This window comes from Erithacus rubecula (genome assembly GCF_903797595.1).
Source record: "Erithacus rubecula genome assembly, chromosome: 18".
NCBI lineage: Eukaryota > Metazoa > Chordata > Aves > Passeriformes > Muscicapidae > Erithacus > Erithacus rubecula.
In genome coordinates this window covers 8567791-8591474 of record NC_136670.1, presented here as the reverse complement: position 1 = coordinate 8591474, position 23684 = coordinate 8567791, and the positions used below count along the sequence as shown (strand labels likewise).

At 46.9% G+C, this 23684-nt stretch overlaps 1 protein-coding gene across 2 annotated transcripts; it reads right to left on the bottom strand.

The window, feature by feature from the left end:
- Positions 1-1602: 1602 nt before the first annotated feature.
- On the bottom strand, positions 1603-18098 carry LOC306809815 (uncharacterized protein). Of its 2 annotated transcripts, none has more exons than XM_079321695.1 (8): positions 17967-18098; positions 7623-7803; positions 5492-5678; positions 5342-5401; positions 4822-5151; positions 4070-4145; positions 3555-3641; positions 1603-2841 (listed from the first exon to the last, which is right to left on the bottom strand). In XM_079321695.1, the coding sequence occupies exons 3-8, from the start codon at positions 5664-5666 to the stop codon at positions 2394-2396; spliced, it is 1176 nt and encodes a 391-aa protein (XP_079177821.1). In that variant the 5' UTR covers positions 5667-5678; positions 7623-7803; positions 17967-18098; the 3' UTR covers positions 1603-2393. The 2 variants fall into 2 exon arrangements, with proteins under 2 accessions (XP_079177821.1, XP_079177822.1); XM_079321696.1 differs by lacking the exon at positions 17967-18098 and adding an exon at positions 7935-7984.
- Between the last annotated feature and the right edge of the window lie 5586 nt (positions 18099-23684).

Genomic DNA, 23684 nt, shown 5'->3' with positions numbered 1-23684 from the left:
CTCACAAACACTTGAAAAAATGAAGTTTGACGAAAAGCCGCCCGCGTTGCCTTTCTTCAACCCTCTCTGCCATATCAAAGCCTTTGAGAGTATCTGAGGACAGCTTTTATAGGCGAGAAGGGCCCATCTGAGCTGCTGCTCGTTAGTGCCGTGGCTGTGCCGCGCATGGAGCTGCAGAGCATCCATCAGCCACTCACCAGGAGCACTCCTGAATACCAGTGAGCGTGTTAGGCTGGCAAGTTACCTCTGAGGGAGCCACCAAAGGGCTTTTCAAGCAGAGAGGTTGCCCAGCTCATCTGCTTCCAGGGGAGCTGATTAGAGCTGGTGTGTTTCGGGAGCCGTGGCATCCCGCAGCAAGTCCAGTCCCTGGCTCTTTTTACTGCCTGTGCTCACAGTAATGATCTGCAGCTCACCAGAGGGGGCTCAGCAGGGGAGGACAGCAGCAGCACTTTTTTTAATAAATAACACTGCTGAGCTGGCTTTCCAGGCTGCAGGTTGGTGAGGGATGTGATGAACATCGGGAAGGAAGTTGGAGAGACACTGGCCAAGAGAAGCTGTGGCTGTCCCAGCCCTGGAAATGTCCAAAGCCAGGTTGGACAGGGCTTGGAGCAACCTGGGACAATGGAAGGTGCCTCTGCTCATGGCAGGAGTGGCACTGGATGAGCTTTGAGGTCCTGCAGGGTAAGGCTGGTTGTCCTTGACCTTCTCTTTGATAAGTTAACTTTTCAAACATCACCTGGGGCATTTCCCTGAGCAGCGATTCCAGCCTGAGGCCTGTGCTGGGAAGGTCCCATGTTTCTGGCAAGGCTCTGCTATTTCAAGATGTGTTTCTGCACTGAGGAGGTTTTGGGGCAGCTCTGCTCAGTTTCAATGTATTTTCCAGGACTGGCTGCACTCTTGGCTCTAAGTGACCTCACCAGACCTGCTCCAGCTGCTGCTCAGGTCAAGGTCCCTGCAAAGGAGGAATCATCACCAATGTGTCTGCACAATAGCCAGGAAAAGTGTTTGCACTGGGAAAACAGGAGAAATATCTGTAGTGATTACCTACTGCAATTTAACATGATTGTTAGAGTTGTCTGATGAAAATAAACATCCCCCTCCAAAACCAAAATGCATCACAGCATTAACCCAACATTAATGGATTAGCTCAAAAAAAATGCAGAAGGTAGAGGAAAATTCTGAGAATAACACCTTTTCTTTTCCCCTTTCAAAACAGTTCCTTGTTTCTCCAATACATTTATTTTGCATTATTTCTCCTGTAAATGTGAAGAAATTAAGTACTTGAAAATACAACAAAACATATAAATTAAGCCACATGTTTTGATTAATGCAAACCATTGGCATTTCTTTTCCTGAATAATTTAAAAATTAAGCTGAGAAAAACAATTTCATGTCTGAGAAGCCTCTGTAAAAGGGAATGTTTGGTATTTTGCAGCACTTCTGTCAAGTGCTGGACTGATGTCAGCATCTCATTCTTTTAACACTTAGAACAATTTTAACCCGCCCACACTCCAGCTCTGAATTATTTAGGAAAAGATGTGTCTTTCTAGACCTTTTCTATAGTCTCTGAGCAAAGTGTCTGGATGCATTTGGCATTTCTCATCTAGGATAAAAATACTGTATTTGAATAATAGTGACAGTGTCCACAATATGTTTATTTTTGAAGCGAAGTTGGTCCATATTTTGTCCTCCATCCCTCACTCTTGTGTCACAAGAATGTAAGAGATTTCTCCTGTATGTATTTCTCCTAATAATCTGACCTTGGAAGGAAAATTAATGTAACCTCCATGGGTGACCCCTTCTCTTGTTCAGCAGGTTTTGTTAGGAAAGACAACTCTTCCATATGGCTACAGTAAAACAGACAGGAAAAAAATCAAGTTTTCTTTTTCTAAATGTTTTAAGGTGTTATTTTAATGAAAATACCTTTCTGTTCCTGCTGGAAACAAAACATTCACTCTGAGTAAAGAGTAAATGTTGTCCTACAGGCAGAATGAGGCAACCAGAGGCAGACAGAGAGAAGCCACGTTGGGTGACACAGTCTGTCTGCAGCTGGACTCCCTCTCCCAAAGCTAAAAACAGGGTTACCTTCCTGACCCCTTCATGGGCTCAAATGGAGCCTGAAGCCTCTGAGCACATCATCAGAGTCACACAGGTGGTTCTGTGCACCCACAGTGAGGTTTGCACACAGGCTGCAGGTGAAGGAACTTGCAGAGTGCAAAAACTGAGCCAAGCTGGGCCAGACTCCTCTTGGTTACTGCAGGCAGAGTTTGGCAGTGCTTGAGCTGCTCCCAGCACATGGCTCACTCGGGTTGGCTCCCTGGGGGAAACCTACTGAGCAGCAGCTGCTCAGCCCATCCCTGCTGGGAAGGCTGCTCAGGAGACACCCCCAGACCTCAGAGACATTCTGTCTTAAACTTCTGCCTCAGGGCTTTCTGCACGTTCTGGATCTTCTCTGTGATCACGGTGTCACTGAGGTGATCCCCAAACTTCTGCTTCAGCAGCACCCTGATGATTTTGATGCAGCGTTCGTCCATCATGGGCTTCGCCTCGCGGAAGGTGTTGCCCCTGCGCCCCGTGATGGAGTGGCTCTGGATGTAGTCAGAGGTGAAGAGTTTGTAGAGCAGAGTCTTGCAGGCTGTGCTGATTTTCTGGTCAAACCTGATGGTCTCTTTGAGCTGCTCCTTGGTGTAGCCGTTGAAGAGCTCCACCACCTCACAGGGCTGCCGGTGGGGCTCCTCCTGCAAGGACAGGGATTCCAGCCTCTGCACCTTCTTCTTCAGAGACAGCACGTCCTGCTGCAGGTCTGACACCAGCCTCTCCAGCTGCTCCATCTTCTCTGCCCTGGAAAATTAAAGTTGCTGGTGTAAAGGCAAGAAGACAGCACGTCCTCACTGTGAATATCAGTCCTTCACCCGAGCAGGGATTCAATTACTTCTGCAAGCAGGGCAGGACAACTTCTTCAACAGAGAGCTATTCCTGGGTGAGGAGTAAGGCAAGAGAGAAAAATGACATGGTCTGGACTTTCCAGTGCTGAGGAATGTTCAGTTTAACCCTCAACTTCCCCTTGGCATGCATACATGGAGACTTTGATGCTCAATTTTCTTCTCAGTTGTAAGGAAAGACATAAAGCCTGTCTTGTAAGTCCCAGGACACACATATTTGTGATATTAAACAGCAGACTTGTGGGAAATGACAATACAAGAACCATAACTTGAATTTTTTTGGCACCCATTTCTTTGCAAGAAAACTGTCCCTAGCATCACTTTATCACTGGATACTGGTCATCAAAGTAATAAACAATAAAACAAGGAACACACAACCATGTTTTGATGGTTATAGGCAAGAGCTTTGTAGTTTCTGCACTGTTTTAGTGCCCTCTTGCATCTCTGAATCGAAGCCCTACAATCAGAAACACCCAGATTAGTTGTAAAGAGACTCAGCAACTTTGGGGTTTAAAATTGCCCCACTTTGTCACCCATCTGTGATCTCACTGCTCACTCTTGTAGTGAGAAGGAAAATCCAGTTAGGAACAAGTGCCTTCTTTTGCTAATTACCTTTCCACCTCACCAGGACTGAAATTTTTGTGAGTCCTCTCAAAGCCATCCATCTCTTGCAAAGCATCAATCTTTCGCTCTTCACGGCTGGAAGAAACAAGCAAGTCAAAGAGCACTGCCACAGACAGCTTTGTGCTCATATTCATATTCATTCCTGAGGAGAATTATCTGGAATTCAAAGCAAATCCAATTCTGATTTCATTTGCAACAAGAATAAAATAGATTGAGAGGGAGGATGAGGGGTTCTTCATGTGAACAAACTCCTGTGCATCCCCTGGCACACAGATAAGGGGGAACCTCCCACTGACCCACCACAGAATCAGGACTTGAGAGCACAGGCTCATTTCTCTGCTCTTTGTGCCCACACAAACTCCCATTATCTTCTGTGCTTTGGGTTTAACCTCCATGAGCATCTACTCAAAGCAAGCCCTGCCAGAGAATGGAGAGAGAGTGGACATAAATCAATGTGTGTGGTGTGAAACATTCAGGGTCCTGGCTGTGCTCTCAGGTGTTACCTGTTCAGGCAGATCTGCTGCTGGCACGGGGACAAGATGCCATCTGACTTCCTCTTCATTGGAAGGGCAACGTAATCTGCAGCAGGGGTGGGAGACAAGCTGAAGAATCAGCTGTTGAAAAGATCCTGAATCCTTCTGTCTCCAGAACAGATTATCTAAGCACCCCTGCTAGATTGCATGGCAACACGTTATTCCATTTGCATAAGCAGTGATCCAGACAGGCTCTCCAGGACTGATCCATGGGGATTTGTTGTTAGAGAAAGGTGGCATCTCAAGGACTTCTGTTCCCAGAGCAAAAGATATGGTGGGGGCAAGGCAAGCAAAGCCAATGTGTCCCTGGAAGCTGCTGTTAGTCAGCAGGTAAATAAGACACCAGCATATTTTCATAAGTGCATTTAATGGGTGTAGTAGTGGGTGGAAAAATAGGGAAATGGGCAAATCTGAGAAGGTTTGTCTAATGGAGAGACAGGGCTTTTGGGAATTTCAGTTATTCAGGTAGGTATTCATTCAGATTGTCTTTTGTCTTGGGGGGAGAAAAATGCTAGCCCAGGAAACAGAGCTGGTGCCTGACAGAGCAGAGACCATACACTACACACAGGCATCTCCCTTTAGACACCTCTCCTGGAGGAGATCTCCCAGGTGGAAAGGGACAAAGAGACAAAGCCCACACAGAGCAAAGCAGAGGTTTTCTGGCTGCTCTGCAAGTCCCCATCCCACCCTGTCACTCAGAACCAGGCCAGACCCAAGGTTACCTCTGGCAGCTGGACCAGCCCTGTCCTCTTCACTCTGGGAAGCTGCTGGCCCTGGCATGGCCATGGTGATGAAGGAGGGAGGGGGTGTGAAGGCGCTGGCTGGGTGGGGGCTCCCTGCCATGCTCCCCAGGACACGCCTGTCCTTGAGGATGGAGCAGCTGCTGGCATCGTGGGGCAGGCTGGCCTCAGCCACCCTCAGCAGTGGCTTAGCAGGATAGGTCCTGTCACTGGGGTATTTCCTGGATGCATTCCCTGGGGTCCATTTTGGAAAGGTCTTCCTGGACTTTTTTGGTGGGGATGGCATCATGCTCTGGACAGCTGGTTCTTCTTCTGAAAGGAAGAGAGAGACTCAGGATGTGTGATGGGGCAGCAATGTTGTGTATCCTCCACTCCCACTCAGTGCTCTGCACTCTGACTGCAGTGATGGGAAATTCATGATAGGACTACATCATGCTCAGCATCCTCCCACCCAAAAAGCCCCCCAAAAGTGGAGGAGCAATATTCAAAAGCCCTTACTCACTCAAGTTCTCCAGCAGCTGTCGATCTTCCAGCAGCTTCTTCTCCAAAATATCTTTATGCTCTGCAGGAAGAGACAATCATTCAGCACTAAACTCCTTCTTGGAAACTTGCTCCTGAGCAGCCCCAAACTGCAAACCCAGGTGTCACTCACCACTTATGCCTTCCACCACGCCCCAGTAGAGCCCACTGAAGCCGGGGCAGCGGGCCAGGACCTGCTCCCCCAGGGTGTAGAGGTGGAAGGGCTTGCGGGGCTCCTTGATGTTCTCCATGCTGATGACCCGGCTGCCGTCGGGCCAGCTGATGAGCACAAAGAGCTTGGCTGCCATCAGGGCTGCCACCTGCAGCACAGGGAGCACAATGGGGATGTCACCACAGGGGTTTGGGCTCTCCTGTGTGGCCACTATAGGCTCAGGGAGAATCTTAAAGGATTTTTCCAGTCTGGCTTTCTCAGGCTCAGCTAGGGTTTTTCTCAAGCTAGAGACCTTTCTTTAATGTAAACATGAGAGAAAGAATTATAATAAAAGATAAACACCTGCTGGATCTGTGAGAAAGCCTGGGACAAGAGGTGTCTCCTTCTCTGACCAATGAACTGTCTGTATTTTGTTTTTCACAAACTCTCTTGTTTAAAGCAATGGCTTTCTTCAATAAATTGCTGTTTCTTGCTCTTCCTTGCTGCATGCAAGAGGGAGTCATGTTACTGTGTCACTTCATAACCCCTGCACAGTAACACTCCTGTGGCTGGGGGTGTTCACAAGGGGTGTTTTACCTGGGGCAGCACAGCCTGCAGATATAAAATACCTGGCCCTGCATTTTCTCTAGTTATTCCTCTGTTCCCATCCCCACCCTTCTGAGCTTGCCTCATCCTAAAGCCCTTTGCTGGGAGACTGTCGTGGGTCTGGCTGTGACAAAAGTGTCCTTTGCAGTGACAGCCAAGCCAGGTCTCACCTGGGATCAGGGAGGGCCAGGTCTCACTGCTGACACTTTGAGCAGACACTGAACAAACCACTGAGCAGGCACAGGCTGGTTCCTCTGCCCCTATGAACCACCACAGCTCAAATGACTTCAGTGCAGGGCTGTGTCTGTGTGATAGCAAGGCAGTGCAGAAAAAAGACTCTAAAAGACCCAGGGGTATTCCAGGAAGTGATCATTCCTTTGCCTGTGCAATTATTTCCCCCAGTAAACACCAAAATGCTTTGATAAGGAGAACAGAAAATTCTCTTCATTGCACCCATGGGGAAACTGAGGCACAGAGTGATGGATATGTCTAAGGCAGCCAAACAACAAAGCTGCAAGGAGCTGGATCCTAAGTCCTGGCCCTGCTCTTCCCACTGAAATATCTCTTTCTGTCCCTGGAGCTGCAGATTTCAATCACTGCAGAAACTGGAGAGCCAGGCTGGTGGTGATTTCCAAAACCTCCCATGCCAGAGGAGCAGCTGAGGAGCCAAGGGCTGCAGGGGATTCTGTCCAGCCCCTGAGGGCCTGGCAGAGCATCACCCCAGCCCTGCCTGCCCTGCTCAGCAGCAGGACTTGGCAGGAGGGTTCTGGAGACAGGGCTGACCCATGTGCTGGGCACCAGGTGGAGAATGGTCACTGTCCCCAAAGAAGATGGGGAGGAGCTGGGACAGGCACAGGAGAGCTGGAGCAGAGACAGGCTGGCAGAAAAGGCAGCTAGCACCCAATTTATTCCAGCTTCTTGTTTTGTCTCCACACCCCCATTAAAGTCCTGCCTGGAAGGTTCAAGTTCACCCTGGAGAAGTTTCTCCTTCCTCACCTCTACCACCATCAGCTGCAGCAAAGCTCCTGGCAGGAACCATAACTCCCCAAACCTGCCAGGATCCCCTGCTGGCACAGCCTCACCTCTGCTTTCCCCCAACCCTTTTCTCCTGACTGATACACACCCTGGCAGTGATTTTTATCAGAAAGCACCTTATACAAATTATCTGTGTGCCTGTCTCCACACATGCCCTTCCAGCAGCCCCCAGCCCTCTCCCAAACACCGAGCAGAAACTGGGATAAATGCATAGCTGAGCCCTCTCCCTGCCAGAAACAGAGCTCCACATTCCACACAGCAAACAACCCCAGCCCAAACAGCTCTCTGGAGGGGTTTTCCTTTAACATTTCAAGAAAACACATTGATCTTCCTTCCCCAAACTAGCTGTTCATTTACACTTATGAATGCAACAAAAGTACACGAACACACAAACAGAGAAAAAAAAAAAATAAAAAAAAAAAAAAAAAAAGAGAGAGATCACAACCCTAATAGCAACAGAGCTGTTCCTTGCCTGGTTAGCACTGCTCCAGGTGTTGAGTCTTGCAAGATGTCTCCTGTCTCTCCAGGTCTCTGCTGCCTGCTCCAGGAGAGGAGGTGACCGGACACTTCCTTGCCTTGAGCTTGTCCCTTCACCTCAGTTCCTTGTCAGGTCTCCTTTGTCTGGCTTGGAAAGCTCCCACCTGCTGTCCCCACTGCAAAGAAAAAAAGGAGCTTTTGCTTTTTTTTTTTCCTGGTTGTTTTGTTTCAGCATTATTATTCCTGTTATTTTCCCATATCCATATATTATTTTTTTTCCTTAGCTTGTTTCAGGTCTGTTTCTTACAGGGAGAGAGAGCAGAAGAGAAGAGAAAAAGCCTTGGGTTTTTTGGAGCATGAATAAACCTTGCATTTCCATGAGTTATTCATGAATAATTCATGAAAATGCATGATTAATTCAGGTTCATGAATTATTCAGGAATAATTCTCGAACATTCCTGGTTAATTCATGCTCACACAGTGAGTGAGTCAGGCTCTAGGGCTTGGAGAATTCCTTTCTCCCTGAGACAGAAGAGAGGCTTAGAGAAGCTGCATTGTGCACTTGCTGTTTACTGCCTCTGAGAAGAGAACATATTTTGGGCCCTTTTTGAAACAAGGGCTTGAAGAAAATTGAAATGCCTGCAGCCTTCTGCCCACGGAGGAATAACACAGCACCAAAAGAAAATAAAAAAAGAGAGAGAGAAAGAAATTGGACTTGCTCACAGAGAAAAACCTGGCAGCAAGTTTTATCCCCTTTCAAAGCATCTTTCTCCCCCCACCTCCAGATTTCTCCCCAGTTAAGATACATCTCACTGCTGCAGTTTTTTACCTGCTGCACAAAAAAAGGAGCATCCACATGGGTTTCTGCTGGAGGAGTTGAGAGGAATGATGGATTTGTCTTTACAAAGAAGCTGTGGGTCTGCTGGTAGATAAGACCAGCACTGAGAGATAAAAGAAACAATGGGATGGGTTTCACTGATTGATGAATGGAGAAAAGATATTTGCCTTTACAAACAAACTCTAGGTTTGCTGATAAATGAAACTGAATATTGAAAGATAAAAGAAACAATGGGGGAAAATCATGAATTCCATAAGAATTAAAAATGAAAAGGGAGGGTTGTACATTAGAGAGGAATCTCAGGTATCAGGCGTTTTGGGGAGTCTGTGCCTCTCGAGTACCTCAGCCCATGGGGAAAGAGAGAGGGAAATTAGAATAAAAAGGGAGGCTGCATCCTCCAAAAATTTGAGAGATTCCAGGGGAATGCCCCATGGCCTCTCCCTTTATTCGAATAAAGTAAAAGGACTGCTCTGCCTCCTTTTTGGACATAAACTCTGGTGTTCATGGATTAATTTTTCCTGGCAGAGTCAAAGGGAATTCCCACACCCCGTGCCCATCTGCCCCTTTGAGTGTGTGCAGCATCTCCATCCAGGTAACAACCAAGGACAGCAAGGACAAGAGGAAATGGCCTCAGGTTGCACCAGTGGAGGCTTAGATTGGAGATCAGGAAAATTTCTTCACCAAAAGGGTTGTCCAGCCCTGGCACAGGCTGTCCAGGGACTGGAGTCACCATCTCTGGAGGGATTTAAAAGAAGAGTGGATGTGGCAGCTGGGGACATGGTTTACTGGAGAGCTTGGCAGTGCTGGGGGAATGCTTGGACTCCAGGAACTCAGAAAGCTTTTCCAAGCTAAAAAGATTCCTGCAAAGCTCCTTGACTCAGCCAGGGCGAGCACTGGGCATGGCACTGGTGCAGCAGGTCAGGCCTGGCACTCTCACCAGTGCAGGCACAAAGCTCTGTGCTTCCCCCTAAAATATCACTGCTGCAGCACCTGGGGTTCCCCAGTGCTGGGCTCTTTATCCCTGCTGCACGGAGGGTCCCATGGCATGGCAAAGGATGGATCCTGTGTGCCATCCATGCCATGATCCAGGCTGGACACAGCAGGGGAAGCTGCAGTGGGTTATCTGCACAACCCAACCAGCCATCCTACCCCAGCCACTGGATGGGATGGAAAAAAAGCTGGGGAGTGACTCCAAACAACAGAACTGCCTGTTTATCTTAGCCAAAACCAGCACAGAAGATTGTTGGGAGAAAGAGAGAATTCAGGTGTTCAGTGACACATTAGAAAAGGACCTTGATCATACTCACAGAGTAAGAAAAATTTTGCATCTGATTTGCATATTTACAGTTAAAAAATACACCTATCAGCCCAGGTAAAAGCAGATGTTCAATAGAGAGCTGGCTGGGATTAGGTAACAAGCAGATATGAATAGAAAAGCACAAGTATGTAACTTCAGTGTAGTTCTGAATGATGTTGCTCAGGACTGAGAGCTGCATGGTAATGAGAAATGGAAAAGCAATGATGAGAAAAATAATAGAGATCCACAACAATGGAGATGAGATTGGATTCTGGTTTGAGGCAGGACTTGGTTCCAATAAAATCTGCCTGGGAAGAGGGCTGGCATTGTTTGCTTTCCTTTGAGGAACAACAATATCCAAAACATAACAGATGAATATTGCTAATTCAACTGCAAACCACAGGAGAGGAAGGGTTGCAGGAACCACAAGAGGAAGACAAATTGTAGTCTCATCAAACAACAGAAAAGTCAAGTGCCTGTGTATAAATATACACAGTGTTTGTGTTGGATTATTCCAGGAAAATGCGAGTCTGAAGTGAATCCCAGGTGTTTAACTTCATGAAAATCATCAAGCCCTGATTAGATTTCCCTCTCAGTCGGTGAATATGAAATCCTTGGGCAGATGTCTCAGTTCTGGGTATAGGTAGAGTTACTGTCTTCAGGAACCTCTCCTCTGCACTTCCCATTTTTTGGAAAACAAGTCTCCACAGCAGCCCCGGTGCCAGCACACGTCACCCTCTGAGCTGCACTCCCTGAGGTTCAGATTTCAGCCAACACTGAGGAGAAACAAAAGCTCCTTTGTGACCTTGCCCAGAGATACAGCCCAGGAACAGCCTTCAGCAGCTGTCTGGGCTCTGCCCAGGTCTTTATCAGAACAATCTTAATTGATGTTTGGATTTAAAGTGCAAACACAGGTGGTTTTAATCCTTTTTTTCCGCTTAACCTCGGCAATGTAGCTCTTCTTTTGGCTGGGTTCAGGAGCCCAGGCATAGAATCTTAGAGTGGTTTGGGTTATAAAGGAACTTAATGACCATCTCCCCTGCCTTCCACACTCCCAGGTTGCTCCAAGCCTCCAGGGAACACCCCCAGGAATGGGGCAGCCACAGCTTCTCTGGACAGCCTGTACCAGGGCCTTATCACCCTCACAGAGAATAATTTCTTCCCAATGTCCATCTAACCCTGCCCTCTGCCAGGCTGACCCCATTTCCCCTTGTTCTGTCACTCCAGACTCTGGTCCAAAGCCCTTCTCCAGGTCTCCTTGATCATCTTTAGCCACTGGAAGGAGCTCAAAGGTCTCCCTGGAGCTTTCTCTTCTCCAAACTGAACAGTCCCAGCTCTCAACCTGTCCCCAGGGCAGAGCTGCTTTGAGTGTCTCCATGGCCTCATCTGGACTGGCTCCAGCAGCTCCACATCCTTCACCATGTCCAGAAAGCAGCCAGAGTTCAACAATTGAGAGACAAGAGCTACACTGTTCACTAATTTTTATCAACACAATGAAATGCCACAGGAACCCTCAAAGCCACTGAGACCAGTCCTGCATTCTTTCCACACTGCCTGGAGAAGGGAAGGGCATCACTCAGGGATCAGCACTGCCAGGGCAAACGTGGGCAGGGAGAGCCTGTCCCTTGTCACCAGGTGGGCAGGGAGAGCCTGTCCCTTGTCACCAGCCCCTCCTGGGGTGCCAGGGTGGCTGATGGAGGCTTTAGGATGGATCAGGGTGTTATCCATGGATGTTCGATTTGTCCAATTAATCAAACAACAAGATTAAATTTAGCAGCAATTTATTAATAGCAGTAATTGTATATAAATTAATACAATCAAGGTGTTAATTACATATATTTTAGTATATACAAAATTTAGCAGTGAGTAATTTAGTATAATTGAGGCTCAAATAAGCAAAACCAACCAGGGTTACACTGATTGGGGGTGCAGGTAGGGTCCTTCCTCCCATACCAAATCAAGCTAAAAATCTCATTTATATATTGTTTGCTAATACATATGAATGCAGAATCTTCTGGAAGGCTCCTCCTAGTTTCTATTCCTAAAATATACATCACTGTGTTGTTGATTGGAGGTCTCTCCTCCTTTTGGGGGTCTTTTTTTCAATAAAGGCTCTGGGTCTTCCTCAGTGTTTGCTGTTTGACCTTGCAGGTAGCACAAGCACAATAAACGTAGGGTTATACAGCTAAGTGTATGTTCCCACAACAAACCTTATTTCAGTGTCCAATGCCTGGAATCATCCCAATTTATCCCAATTCAAGGTCATCAGTTTTATTTCTAGATGCTGTTATCAGATCTACATCCTTCTACTAGTCCCACATCTGGAGGAGGATTCCATCTGCTTTGTTTAACCATTCCCTTTATCCTTTTTGCTTTGTAACAATGGAGCGCAATTTTTCTATTGATATGAAGCAACAATTTGGCCAATATAATTACAATATAGTTAGCACAAATCCCATTTATCACAAGGGGGACAGACTCACATCCCATGAGGACAAAGGCTGGAGCCTAAGGCACTGTCTGTACCCCAGAGCATCCACCTGGTGGCATTTTGCGTTTGAAATTAAACAAGTCCAAGTCCCACCTCTGCCTGCCTTCCAGGGAACAGGGAAATACCATCCAGGCTAATGAAGTTGGAGTTAACAGCATTTTTAATTAAAGAATGTCTCTTTTCTACTAGGCTGGAAAGAAGCTCAATTTCCCAGAGATGGGGAGCAGAGCCACCACGAGGGTCAGCAGCCAGCTAGACCCTGCAAGTCCTTCCTCTCACAGTTTGTCAAATGCTTTCCTGGGTTGGAGCTCTTCCCTGTTTTTCCTCATGTGACAGAGGCCAGAAAACAATGAGAAAATCAGAGCCTGGATGCACCAAGCACAGCTTTGCAATGGGCTCTGCAGAGTCCACTGGCTGTAAAGGCTCATTTACCTAATGCGAGTTTTTATTCCTTCTCCATAATTGCCCTCAATTAATTAAGATTTTTTTTTTAGAGACCAAGGTATTTTATTTCTTTTTAGAAAAGGGTTTCCTCATTGTAATTCCATTCAAAGACCCCTTTCTTTTCACCTTAGCATCTTCCCACCATTTTACTGGCTGGCTGATTTCTAGGAGTTCCTTTGTGAGTTTGGCAGTGAGAGAGAAATAGCATAATTAGCACCAAAAAAAAAAAAAAAAAAAAAAAAAAAGAGGGGGGAAAAGATCACCCCCAAAAAAGGGAAGGAACCTTAATTGAGGGAAGGCAGCAATACATGATGGCTTTTAAATATTCCCAAACCTCTTTCTGATTCTCTCAAGTATTTAGCATTAACCTCTTTTTAGTATTCAAGGGGACATAAGGAGACTAGCAGGAATTAACCAAACTAAGAAGGTACCAGAAATCAAATAATAGATCGTTCCCATGAGACTGAAAAAGAAGAAAGTATTTTACATTGTAATTACATCTGAAAGTGCCTGGGAAATATCAACCTGCTAAACTTCAGGAATCTGAACAGCTCCTGAGAAAGTGGCAGGACTGACCACATTTTTCAATAAAGCACAGACTTCAGTGTCACAAAATCAGGGCCAAAAAGCAGAAAAAACCTTAATGTCTCAGTACCAAACCCCACAGAAAAAGATCCTAGCACATCATCTCACAACACAGGAGGTAACACAGCAAGAAAGGGCTGATGTGGAAAATTCATCTCATCACATCCCAGGGGGGCTCACCACCCTTTCCCACACCATTTCTGGATGGAAAGGTGCTGCAGGGACGAGAGGTGTGTGCTTGGGAGCAGCAAACCCGAGCGCTGAGCTAGCAGGGTGCCACCAGCTGCTCCTGCTCTGTCACTGCCTGGTTACCTTGGGAGCAACCGAGAGCAGCTCCAGCACACAGAACGTCCTGTTTCCTCTTACTCCAGCAGCACAACTGGGATTCCAGATTCTCCCCCTGCTGCTAATTAATTAAATAAAAGCAGGAGCACGTTAGCAGCTGCAGAAGGGACTCACTGGTTGGCACACGCTGCCTCCAGCCCCCTCCACAGCATCCCTGTGGAACAGAGCTCTTTTCACTCTGCCCCCTCCCAGTTTTTGCCCTGTTTCTGTCAGAAGACAACAAAAAGAAGTTATTTGCATTAGGAAGGAATGTGTTCTGGGTTGATTTTGGACAAGAAGCCAGGTGGGACCTTGTCCCTCTCCCTGATGCCCTGGGCTGCCACACTCCGGATGGGAGTTTCTGCCAAAAGCACAAAACCCTCTGATTTCACCTCACTTGGCCACAGCACTAAAAATTTCTCAGAGAGCCTTTGATGCTGCTGAATAACTCAGCAAATTCCCTGTAACCTGTCACAGCTTTGGCTGAGGGCACAGGGCCCTTTCAAAGTCACCTGGGTGGCACCACGCAGGCAGGGCGTGGCAGGATCTCATCCAGGACACCATCTACAGGGATGCAAAGAGAATGGAAAGCTCTGTCAAACATGCTGTAAAATCAGGCAGAGACATTGTCCTTGACCAGCTGACTCTCCAAGCCCTGCTTCCAGGGCTGGCACCAGCAAATGGGCTCTTGAGTGAATAAATCTGTCAGAACCCATGGGAGCAATTCCCATCCCAGCCCTGCCTACTCAAAGTGGCATCATTTTGGTACCTGACTACTTTAAAGGTGAAAGCATATTCTCTCTAATTTGTTAAATTGGCAGATTTACTCCTCTCAAGAGACAATCTCATTTCCATCTTCTAACTCTTTAGCTTTGTACATCCAGTCCATAACATGAAAAGGTTTTTCCTTAATTTGTTCTCCAGGAAAGAAGGAATTGACCTTTTATTTGTGGCACTTTAAATTGGCATGTTGACCACAAAAATCCACTGCTCATCGCATTGAAGCCTGATCCAATAGTGCTGATTATTCCAGTAATGGAGATCTTTACAAGGAAGGTGGAAGGGACAGGATCAAAATGCATGGGTTTTCTCATTTGGAAGGAGGCAGAGGAAGAAGCAGAATCTGGGAAGAGAGTGCACTTAAATGAGGACATCTGCTGTGCATGGCAAGACAAAACATGACCCATTTCTCATCCTGTCTCTGGGTGTGACTCAGCCCACTCGTCCCCAGCTGTGGAGCGTGATGCAGAGTCTGGTCCTCACTCCCCTGGCAAATGAGAGAGCTGAGCTGATCTCAGCCTGGAATCCCTGGGGACTGACAGCAAGGACTTGTACAAGATGTAACTCGTGTGTTTGCAACAAGCACAGCATCCACTGGCAAGGGATGATTTTCCCTTCATCCTTCTCACTTTCCAGGTATTTCTCTAGGAAAATCCACTCTCTAGTGTGGACAAAGCAGCACAGGTGGAAGGTTCTGTGTGCCCCAAAAAGCCATCAGCCTGTTCATCCCACAGCTCTCCCACTCACAGCCATCAGATCTGCACAGAGCAGGCAGCAAACTGGTCACTGCTGGTGTTGCCTGTGGTCTGAACTGGGAGCTGTGGATCACCAACAGCTTCAAGTGTTTTCTAGTGTGAAGTATTTTACACAGTTCCCTGCAGATTCTGGTTCTGGGTCAGTCCCACAGCAGGTTTGGAGAGTGTTTAGATCAACAGGGTCCCCCCAGGCTGCAGGTGGAGCTCAGCACAGTAAAAAAATAAGTACTAAGGTCACAATGCAAAATCCTCTGCTAAGCCTTCTTTAGAGTCTCTCAACTGCTAACTCCAATTGTAAAATGCTATTTAGAAAGATCAGACTGAGAAAAATCAGAACATTTTTGTGGATGTTTGTAAAAATGCTTTTTGAAGTTTTAAGATGGAGGGATTTTCACTGAAGTCATTATTCCTCTTACAAATTTTTCAGCATTCTGTTGTTTTGACTTTCCACTCCTATCTCCAGCCAACTTTTACCTGCCCAGAGCCAATTGTCTTGCTGACAGCTGCCATGCCCATGTGCCATTTGCTGAGCATCACCTGCATGAGGTGCTCACTAAGGAAAACTCACTTCTTCAAAACTCACTTCTTTGCAGAACCAGGGAAGATCTTGTGTGCTCAGTTGGGCAGTGGAAGAGATTTTTTATTCAAACCTACTCTGTGTGGCATCAGTGATGTATTTTTGACTCAGAGAAATCTGTTTATTTTCTACTTTTAAATAAAGAGTGAGCAGCTCCATGAGCAACACCACAGGAAACACAAACAGGCTGTTACTCAAACACCATCTCTGAAGGGATTGTGCTCTGCTTTTCAGATGAGATTAAGAGCTCAATTACAGTAGAGAAAGAGCCTTTCATTAAATCACACATAGAACATAATAAGGACAAATTACAAAGCTCTTCAGAAGCAAATCTGTGTCAGACTGCTGGGCAAGGAGGCCCTTTAGGGGGAGCATTCAGTGGTTTCTGCTGCCCTTCTGAAGAAATTAGTCCTACACACCTCATCCAGACACGTTTTTGAGGAAAACTCACAACCAGAGTCCTAGGGGGCATCCAGTTCTTTGAATGCCTCTCTTCCAGTGGCAGAGATGAGCAGTGTAAGCAACCATCCCTTTGTAATGAGTGGGTGAAGCCTCAGTTAGTGCTGGTGTGCAGTTTGGAAGTGCAATGGTTTGTTCTGCTAACACATGAAAAGCCCAGAAGCTCAGTGTTGACTCAGTCCCATATTGATAACAGGAGATGAATCAACCATCTAAAGGCAGATCCTGGACATAACTCTTTAATTCCAGCATTCCAAGCTTCCACCAAGAAACTGCAGATAGAGGAAAGAACAGATTGAAACTTCTCACACAGAGGAGAGAGCCCAGAGACCCCCAAGCCAAAGAGATCCTTCCCTGTGCATCCAGGCTGCCCAAACTTCCAAAATCAAAGCTCCAGGCAAATCCCAGGCACACAAAGCACAGGCAGAAATACCCACTGCCTTTGGAATTGCAGGTGACTGTACAAGTGTGAAGCTGGAGCTGAGAGACTGGATGCTTTTCCCTCCCCAGAAATCCAAGGCACTGCATGGCAGAGCTCAAAGTGGACACTGAAGGGTTACAGCTGCCCAGAATCCTGCACCTGGGAAAGGGGAAGGCCAGGTTCAGTCACAGAGTTGTCACCACTTGATTTTGTTCCCTTGTTATTCTGATCTCCTGGAATATATTATGGTTAATTAAAGGCAGTTAGCTAATTGGATTGTAAGCAGGTGCTGGTGAAAAAAAAACAAAAATCAAACCACTGTTCCTCTTTGAGATTCCAAACGAGAGATTAGTTGAAATTCCCTTTGAAAAGACGTCGCAAAACTTTGTCATCTGTTGGTGAAAACAGTCAAGGAAAAGTTGAGGAAAAAAAGAACAAACAATGATTTTCAGGAGGTTTCAAAATTCAGGCAACTGCAACCCCCATCAATCATTAGAATTGAGGATTGTCAGTCCCACATCAGGAAAAACTTTCAAAGACTTTAAAACTTTCATTGAAAAGCAGTCCAAAATGCACAAAGTTGAACAGGAAGGCCAGGATGAGATGAGTAGGAAAGGTTGACTGGGGCTCTTCAAAAGCCAGACCTCAGAGCTGAGATGGGATTTAATCCTGATATCCCTTTAGTTATCCAGAAAAGGATCAAGAGGGGGCTCAGAAATCCAGAGTGCTCAAAACAGCAGCATGTTCACAGAGGGAAGTAGAGCAAATACAGCTGGATACTTCCTAATTCTCTTCTTTGAACTGACCTGATGTCTGGTGAAGTGAGTCACAGGAAACTGGCTCAAAACATGAGGGGCAGAACTGGAAATGTTCACTGGTAAGCAACAGAAAAAATTAAGAGCAAATAGGAGTGAGCACAGTCACGAGGACCTGGAGAAGAGCAAGGACCAAAAGGCCAGACATGATGTAATATTGTGCATAATGAAGGTAAAATACATGTTGCTATTCATCATCCATCCAAAGAATTACAAAAGGGTTTAGGTTGGAAGGGACCTTTAAAGGTCATCTGGAATGACAGACTACTGAAAGAAACAGAAAAAAAGTGTCTTAACTTGCAGAGAAAACTGTATTGAAACAACCAAGGATTAGAGCCCCAACAGCAACATCTTATCTTAGAACTAAAATTTACCAATAACTAATGCTGTCTGTCACTGAGGGACCAGAGCCCCTCCACTGCAGTTTTCCCATGCTGTGATATCACACCTCCCCATGCTCCCAGTTCCTGCAGAAACTGGATTTTGTGATGTGACCCAAGCATGGCAGCAGCAACTCAGCATCACCACTTCTACAAAATAAAGCAGTTTTTACCTAAACAGCAAGCAACACTAAACTTCCCTGGGAAGCTCTGGGTGCAGGACAAGCAGGGACAGAAAAGGGATGTGACTGTGGAGCAGAGAGCTGGTTTAAATTCTCATTAGGTTGTAAACAGCTGGTTTCATTAGTCTGCCTACAGACAATCATAATTACTCAGTGGCTACTGCAGGGTGAAAAGCCATTTCAGTTTATTAATATTATCAGAGCTGAAATGTGTCAGGGAAATTACTTTTTAAGTGCCTTGTAAAGTTTGTCTCTTCTCAAAGAACATGTCAGACTGATAGACTGGGGTGTGAAATTTACACCCCAATAAAAGGGAGTCTGGATGCAGTTTAGTAGCACTTGAAATGTTCTGCTCTGAGAAAACATCCCCAAAGTCCAGGTGGGCCTTTCTCCATTGGAACTCTTAGAAATTTGTGGAAGCTATAACATTGGCATTAATTTTACAGGAGCACTTACAGCGCAAAGGTCAAGACCAAAGCCATAAAATGCTGCTCAAGGTCTGAGCTTACTCAAACCAGAGTTAAACTTGTACCTAAAGGCGAGTCTGGAGCCCAGGACTACTGAATTTGCTCTAGTTGCAAAGCTTAGCCTGCAATAAAGGTAGATGTGTTGGTTTCATGTGCTCAGGGGAAGGGTGGATTCCCCTCAGTGCAAGCACCACGAGGCTGGAGAGGGGAAGGGACTCTCCTGTCTCTGGGAGCTTCCCCTGTGAGCTGCTGGCACAAATCAGAGAGCTGATCTGGTGATGGAAAGCTCGGGATGTGAGCTCAGGATTCCCCCTGCTCTTGCAAAGGGGGAATGATCATCAGACAAATTATATGAGAAGAAGTCTCAAATTGTCCAAAATTCCAGTAAAAATATTTTTTCCAATGGATACCTTCACCAAAGCTGGTCACACTGCAGGCCCTTTGCACACCCATTTCCTGGGGAGTATCTGCAGTGGGGTGTTCCCACTGCTCCAGGGACCCAACACAAACACTACAGCCCCTCACAAACACAGCCCAAGGAGCTGCACCCTTCCAAAATCATACCAAACTTGGCAGCCTCAGACATAGATTTCTATTAAATATCTACATTTTTCTAGGAAAGAAATACAGCAAACCTTGTTTGTATCTGACTTTGCAAAACCAACACCAGCTCTTCAGAAAGGACTGCCGCCCACTTTTCTCATTTCTCCCCATTTGGTGGAACATTTTCATTCTGTTGCTGTTTGGAGCAGTATTTTAATATTTGCTGCTCAGGCTGCTGAAAATAGTACAGTGAGATACCAGGGGTGAGGGGTGGAAAACTGAGCTCTTGCACATCCAGTGTTTCTGTTTGGGAAATCTTAAATCCCACCTCTCTGGTGCCATGAAATAGGTGCTATTAATCCAATTTCTAAAGTATCATGCATCAAGCTGACATTATTTTAAGACTTTTTAAAAAAGCCAATTTATACAAAGTTCTGCTCTTTTCTATTTTCTCTGTTTATCACAGGAGACAGGAGAGAAGGATTGTTTTGGGAACATTGTTTTCAGGACTCTAAAAATAATATACAAACTGCTCTGCCACACTCTCAGCTGTTACAGCCCCAAAAAGCACTGGCTGTCTTTGCTCACAGAGTCACAATTGTGGTGGGATTTCTACCACACCACAGGACAGTCATTTTTTGTTTTTCTCCTGGAAATACCTACAGCACTTCTGGGTAGCAAGGCAAACTTCAGCCTCTTTTAATGGCTCTTGAAACTGGACGTGTGCAATGAGGTACACAAAGCCAAAGGCCAGCTCAACCGCTAATCTCTGAATGGGTCTTCACATTCTTCCCAGGAAGATGAATGGGAATTACAGTTTTGCCTGGGAAACTGCAACTGCTGGGAACATAGTGTAGAAAATGTGCCTTCTGCTCCTCTCAGAGCCAAAATTCCTACACATTTCTTGTAAGTCCTTCTTAGATAAGGACCGTGTTCAATTGAGTGACAGTGAAGTAAAATGGCAATGCAGGAATAATTTTTTCTGTACACAATATCCTCCATCCACATGGATGGTTACTCACTGACACACAGGAGGAAGGAAGGAACCCCAATGCAACATTGTACATAAATTCAGACTTGTTGAGGAATGAAAACATCTCACAGAGATATGGAAACCTCCCCTGCAAACCCAGCTCAGGAGAGCCTGAGCTCTTTTGTGGTTCTAGACATGAGGATGCTCAGGATGCAGGAGGACTGTTCCTACATCTCGCTCTGGAAATGCCAGTGCTCAGCTGAGAGCTGTGGGGATGATTTACATGGCATTGAGAGGGGCCACAGTCCTGCAAGGCTCTTCCATCAGGAGCTAACAGCAGCCTGGAGGGTGGGGAGTGCTGGATCTGTGCCACTCTGCTCATCCTTCATCTTAATGCAGAGCTGCCCCCAAAGTTGCCATGGATCACCTTTATGTTTCTCCTGTTGCATGTACTTTGGAGCAGCTGTTTTATGGGGCTTTTGATGGTGATCCTGTAGGAATCAGCATTTGCCTGCTGTGATATCCTCACAACTAATACTAACTCCTCATTCCCTTTGCTTTTATTTGGGGTTTTTTTTATCTGTTTGTTTGATTGGTTTGTGTGCATTTCTTTGTTTTGAGTTTTTGTCTGTTTTGGTTTGAGTTTTTCATTTATGTTTTCATGAATGACTGGTGAAGGTGGTACAGCCAAACTCAACAAAATGTAACACAGACTCAACTTTCCAGGAATTATTTTTTACTGGGTTTAGCTGCATCCCCCAGGCTTGCAATCACCAGGATATTTGCAGCTTTTGCTCAGCACCATCAGCCTGCCCAGACTCTGCTAGGGGTTTCAGAAATGGATCTTCTGCCAAGTTTGCTTTCAAACACCAAAACCTGGGATAGCATGGAAGAAAAGAAAAAAAATCACCAGGTAGCAGAGAGCCAGTGTACCCCCATCTTGCCCTCCACTGTTTTTGATTTTGTACATTTAGAGACAAAGCTGGGTCTAGAGCTTCCATCTCTCAGCTCCTGAAGCTCTTTGCTACCTTCAGCCTGACTCCCCCTGATCTGACTGACTGCTGCCCACGGGGGACTGGGGGTGCTCAGCCTGCAAAGAGAAGCTGCTGGGAGCTCTCACTGCAGCTGGGCAGGACTTGCAGGGTCCCATAGGAAAGAAGGGGACAGAGAGTCCAACAGGGCCTGTGGGGAGAGGAGAAGGGGGATGGATTTCAGCTGCAGCAGGTTGATGTGAGCTGCATCTAAGGAAGCTGCTCTTTTACCCTGAGGCTGCTGAGGCTGTGCATGGAGCCTGTGGATGCCCCATCCTTGGGAACACCCCAGGCCAGGGAGGAGCAGGGCTCTGAGCAGCATGGCCAGGGGAAGACTGCTCAGCTTGGAACAAGGGGATCTTCAGGCTCCATTCCCAGCCCAAGACTTCAGGGGTTCCATCATTCCATGGTCTCCAAAGGCCTCCCCAGATGGAACCCTGCTGATTGTGATGTCAGAGTCACTGTTCCACTGGAGCTGCCAGCAACCAGCAAAGAGCCCAACACAAGCACTGGCCGTAGTGTCAGCCCACCCTTGGCCTTGCTCCAGGGTCACTCCTGTCACCTTGCTTGCCCCTCGCTCCCTGATACCCCTGTCACTCCTGAGAGCTCTCTGCTGGCTGCATTCAGCCCCCATTCCTGCAGGATGCCTACAGCTGTCCCAAAGAAGGTATGCTGCTATTCCATGCAGGGGACACCCCCAGCTGCCTGGCTGGGATGGAGCTCAGTGGGGATGGAGTGGCAAAGGGATCCCTCTCTGAGGTTTTGATATCCCTGCAGGCTGTCACAGGCAGAAAGGAAGAGATGGAGGTGGACAAACGGATTGGTGCAAAGAAGAAGACAATGAAAGTGAAGAGAGAAGAGACTGGAGAGGAAGAGATGGAGATAGATGTGAAGCAGGAGATGGAGGAAGAGATGGAAGTGGATGTGAGTGTGGAGGAGAAGATGGATGAAGAGATGGAGGTGGATGTGAAGGAGGAGGAAGAGGAAGAGATGGAAGTGGACATGGAAGAGTCCATTGAGGACATGGACATTGATGAAAAGGATGAGGAGGAGGCCATGGTCTTGGGATGAAGAGCAATGCCAGCAGCAGGACAGGCATGTGCCCCCCACAGGCAGAGCTGGGGCTGGGCTGGGTGGTCCCTGCTCAGGGACACGCTGCCCCATGCACTGGATTCTGGTGGCCATTCCCAACCTGCCCTGTGCTTCCTTTGGGCCACACAAGCCCCATTCCAGTGCCTGGGGCCCAGCCCAGCCCCAGCCAGCCTCAGGGCTGGCAGCAGAGTCCCACTGTGCCAGCGTGTGCCAGCCTGGGGACACATGGAACATGGCACATGCAACAGTCTGTGCCCAGCTGCAGTGACCATGGTGCTGGCTCTTCTTCCAGCACAGGAAGAGAGCCTGGACAGAGATGTCACCTTTATGTACATATGTTTCAGAGTTCATTGTTGTCTTCAGGATATAGGTTTTAGCACTTTAGATAAGTTCTCATGTAAATACGTTCTACAGGTTGTTGTTACAAATATTCCCGCAAGGGAAATATGTTCTATGGTTCATTGTTGTTGTTGTTCTTCTATAAATAAAGAATCTTTATACTTTTTCTCACGCCAGTTGTCTTTGTATTTATTTCGGGCACAAACAGCATTTGCACACTTGTGGTTTCCACTTGCTCCAGGGTCCCAGGGCACAGAGGGGTCCCACTGGCAGAGGTCACCCTCTCCTTGCACTTTCCCTGGACACACTTGGTGTCTGTAGGGGCAGACCCCAGTGGCTCTGCGCCGTGGGATCCCATGTGGGAGTGGGGCTGGGCCAGCCTGGTCCCACAGAGCCTCATCCACGGCTCTTCCCTGGGTGGCCCCAGGGCTAACGAGGGTGCACTGGGCTGGCAACCCCTGTTCTGGGCACCCCCAGGGGCTGGAGCCAGCCTGGAGGGATCAGCTCAGGAGAGCCTGAGCTCTTTTGTGGTTCTAGACATGAGGATGCTCAGGATGCAGGAGGACTGTTCCTACATCTCGCTCTGGAAATGCCAGTGCTCAGCTGAGAGCTGTGGGGATGATTTACATGGCATTGAGAGGGGCCACAGTCCTGCAAGGCTCTTCCATCAGGAGCTAACAGCAGCCTGGAGGGTGGGGAGTGCTGGATCTGTGCCACTCTGCTCATCCTTCATCTTAATGCAGAGCTGCCCCCAAAGTTGCCATGGATCACCTTTATGTTTCTCCTGTTGAATGTACTTTGGAGCAGCAATTTTATGTGGCTTTTGATGGTGATCCTGCAGGAAGCAGCATTTGCCTGCTGTGATATCCTCACAACTAATACTAACTCCTCATTCCCTTTGCTTTTATTTGGGTTTTTTATCTGTTTGTTTGATTGGTTTGTGTGCATTTGTTTGTTTTGAGTTTTTGTCTGTTTTGGTTTGAGTTTTTCATTTGTGTTTTTATGAATGACTGGTGAAGGTGGTACAGCCAAACTCAAGAAAATGTAACACAGACTCTACTTTCCAGAAATTATTTTTTACTGGGTTTAGCTGCATCCCCCAGGCTTGCAATCACCAGGATATTTGCAGCTTTTGCTCAGCACCATCAGCCTGCCCAGACTCTGCTAGGGGTTTCAGAAATGGATCTTCTGCCAAGCTTCCTTTCAAACACCAAAACCTGGGATAGCATGGAAGAAAAGAAAAAAATCACCAGTTAGCACAGAG

Bases quoted from the DNA above. Each gene is read 5' to 3' on its own strand.
- LOC306809815 (XM_079321695.1), bottom strand. From the start codon at position 5,666: ATGGCAGCCAAGCTCTTTGTGCTCATCAGCTGGCCCGACGGCAGCCGG. The intron at 5,152-5,341 runs GTGAGTAAGGGC...TCTTCCTTTCAG, and splicing joins ACAGCTGCTGGAGAACTTGA to AAGAAGAACCAGCTGTCCAG. The intron at 2,842-3,554 runs GTAATTAGCAAA...TTAATTTTCCAG, and splicing joins AGTCCTGGTGAGGTGGAAAG to GGCAGAGAAGATGGAGCAGC.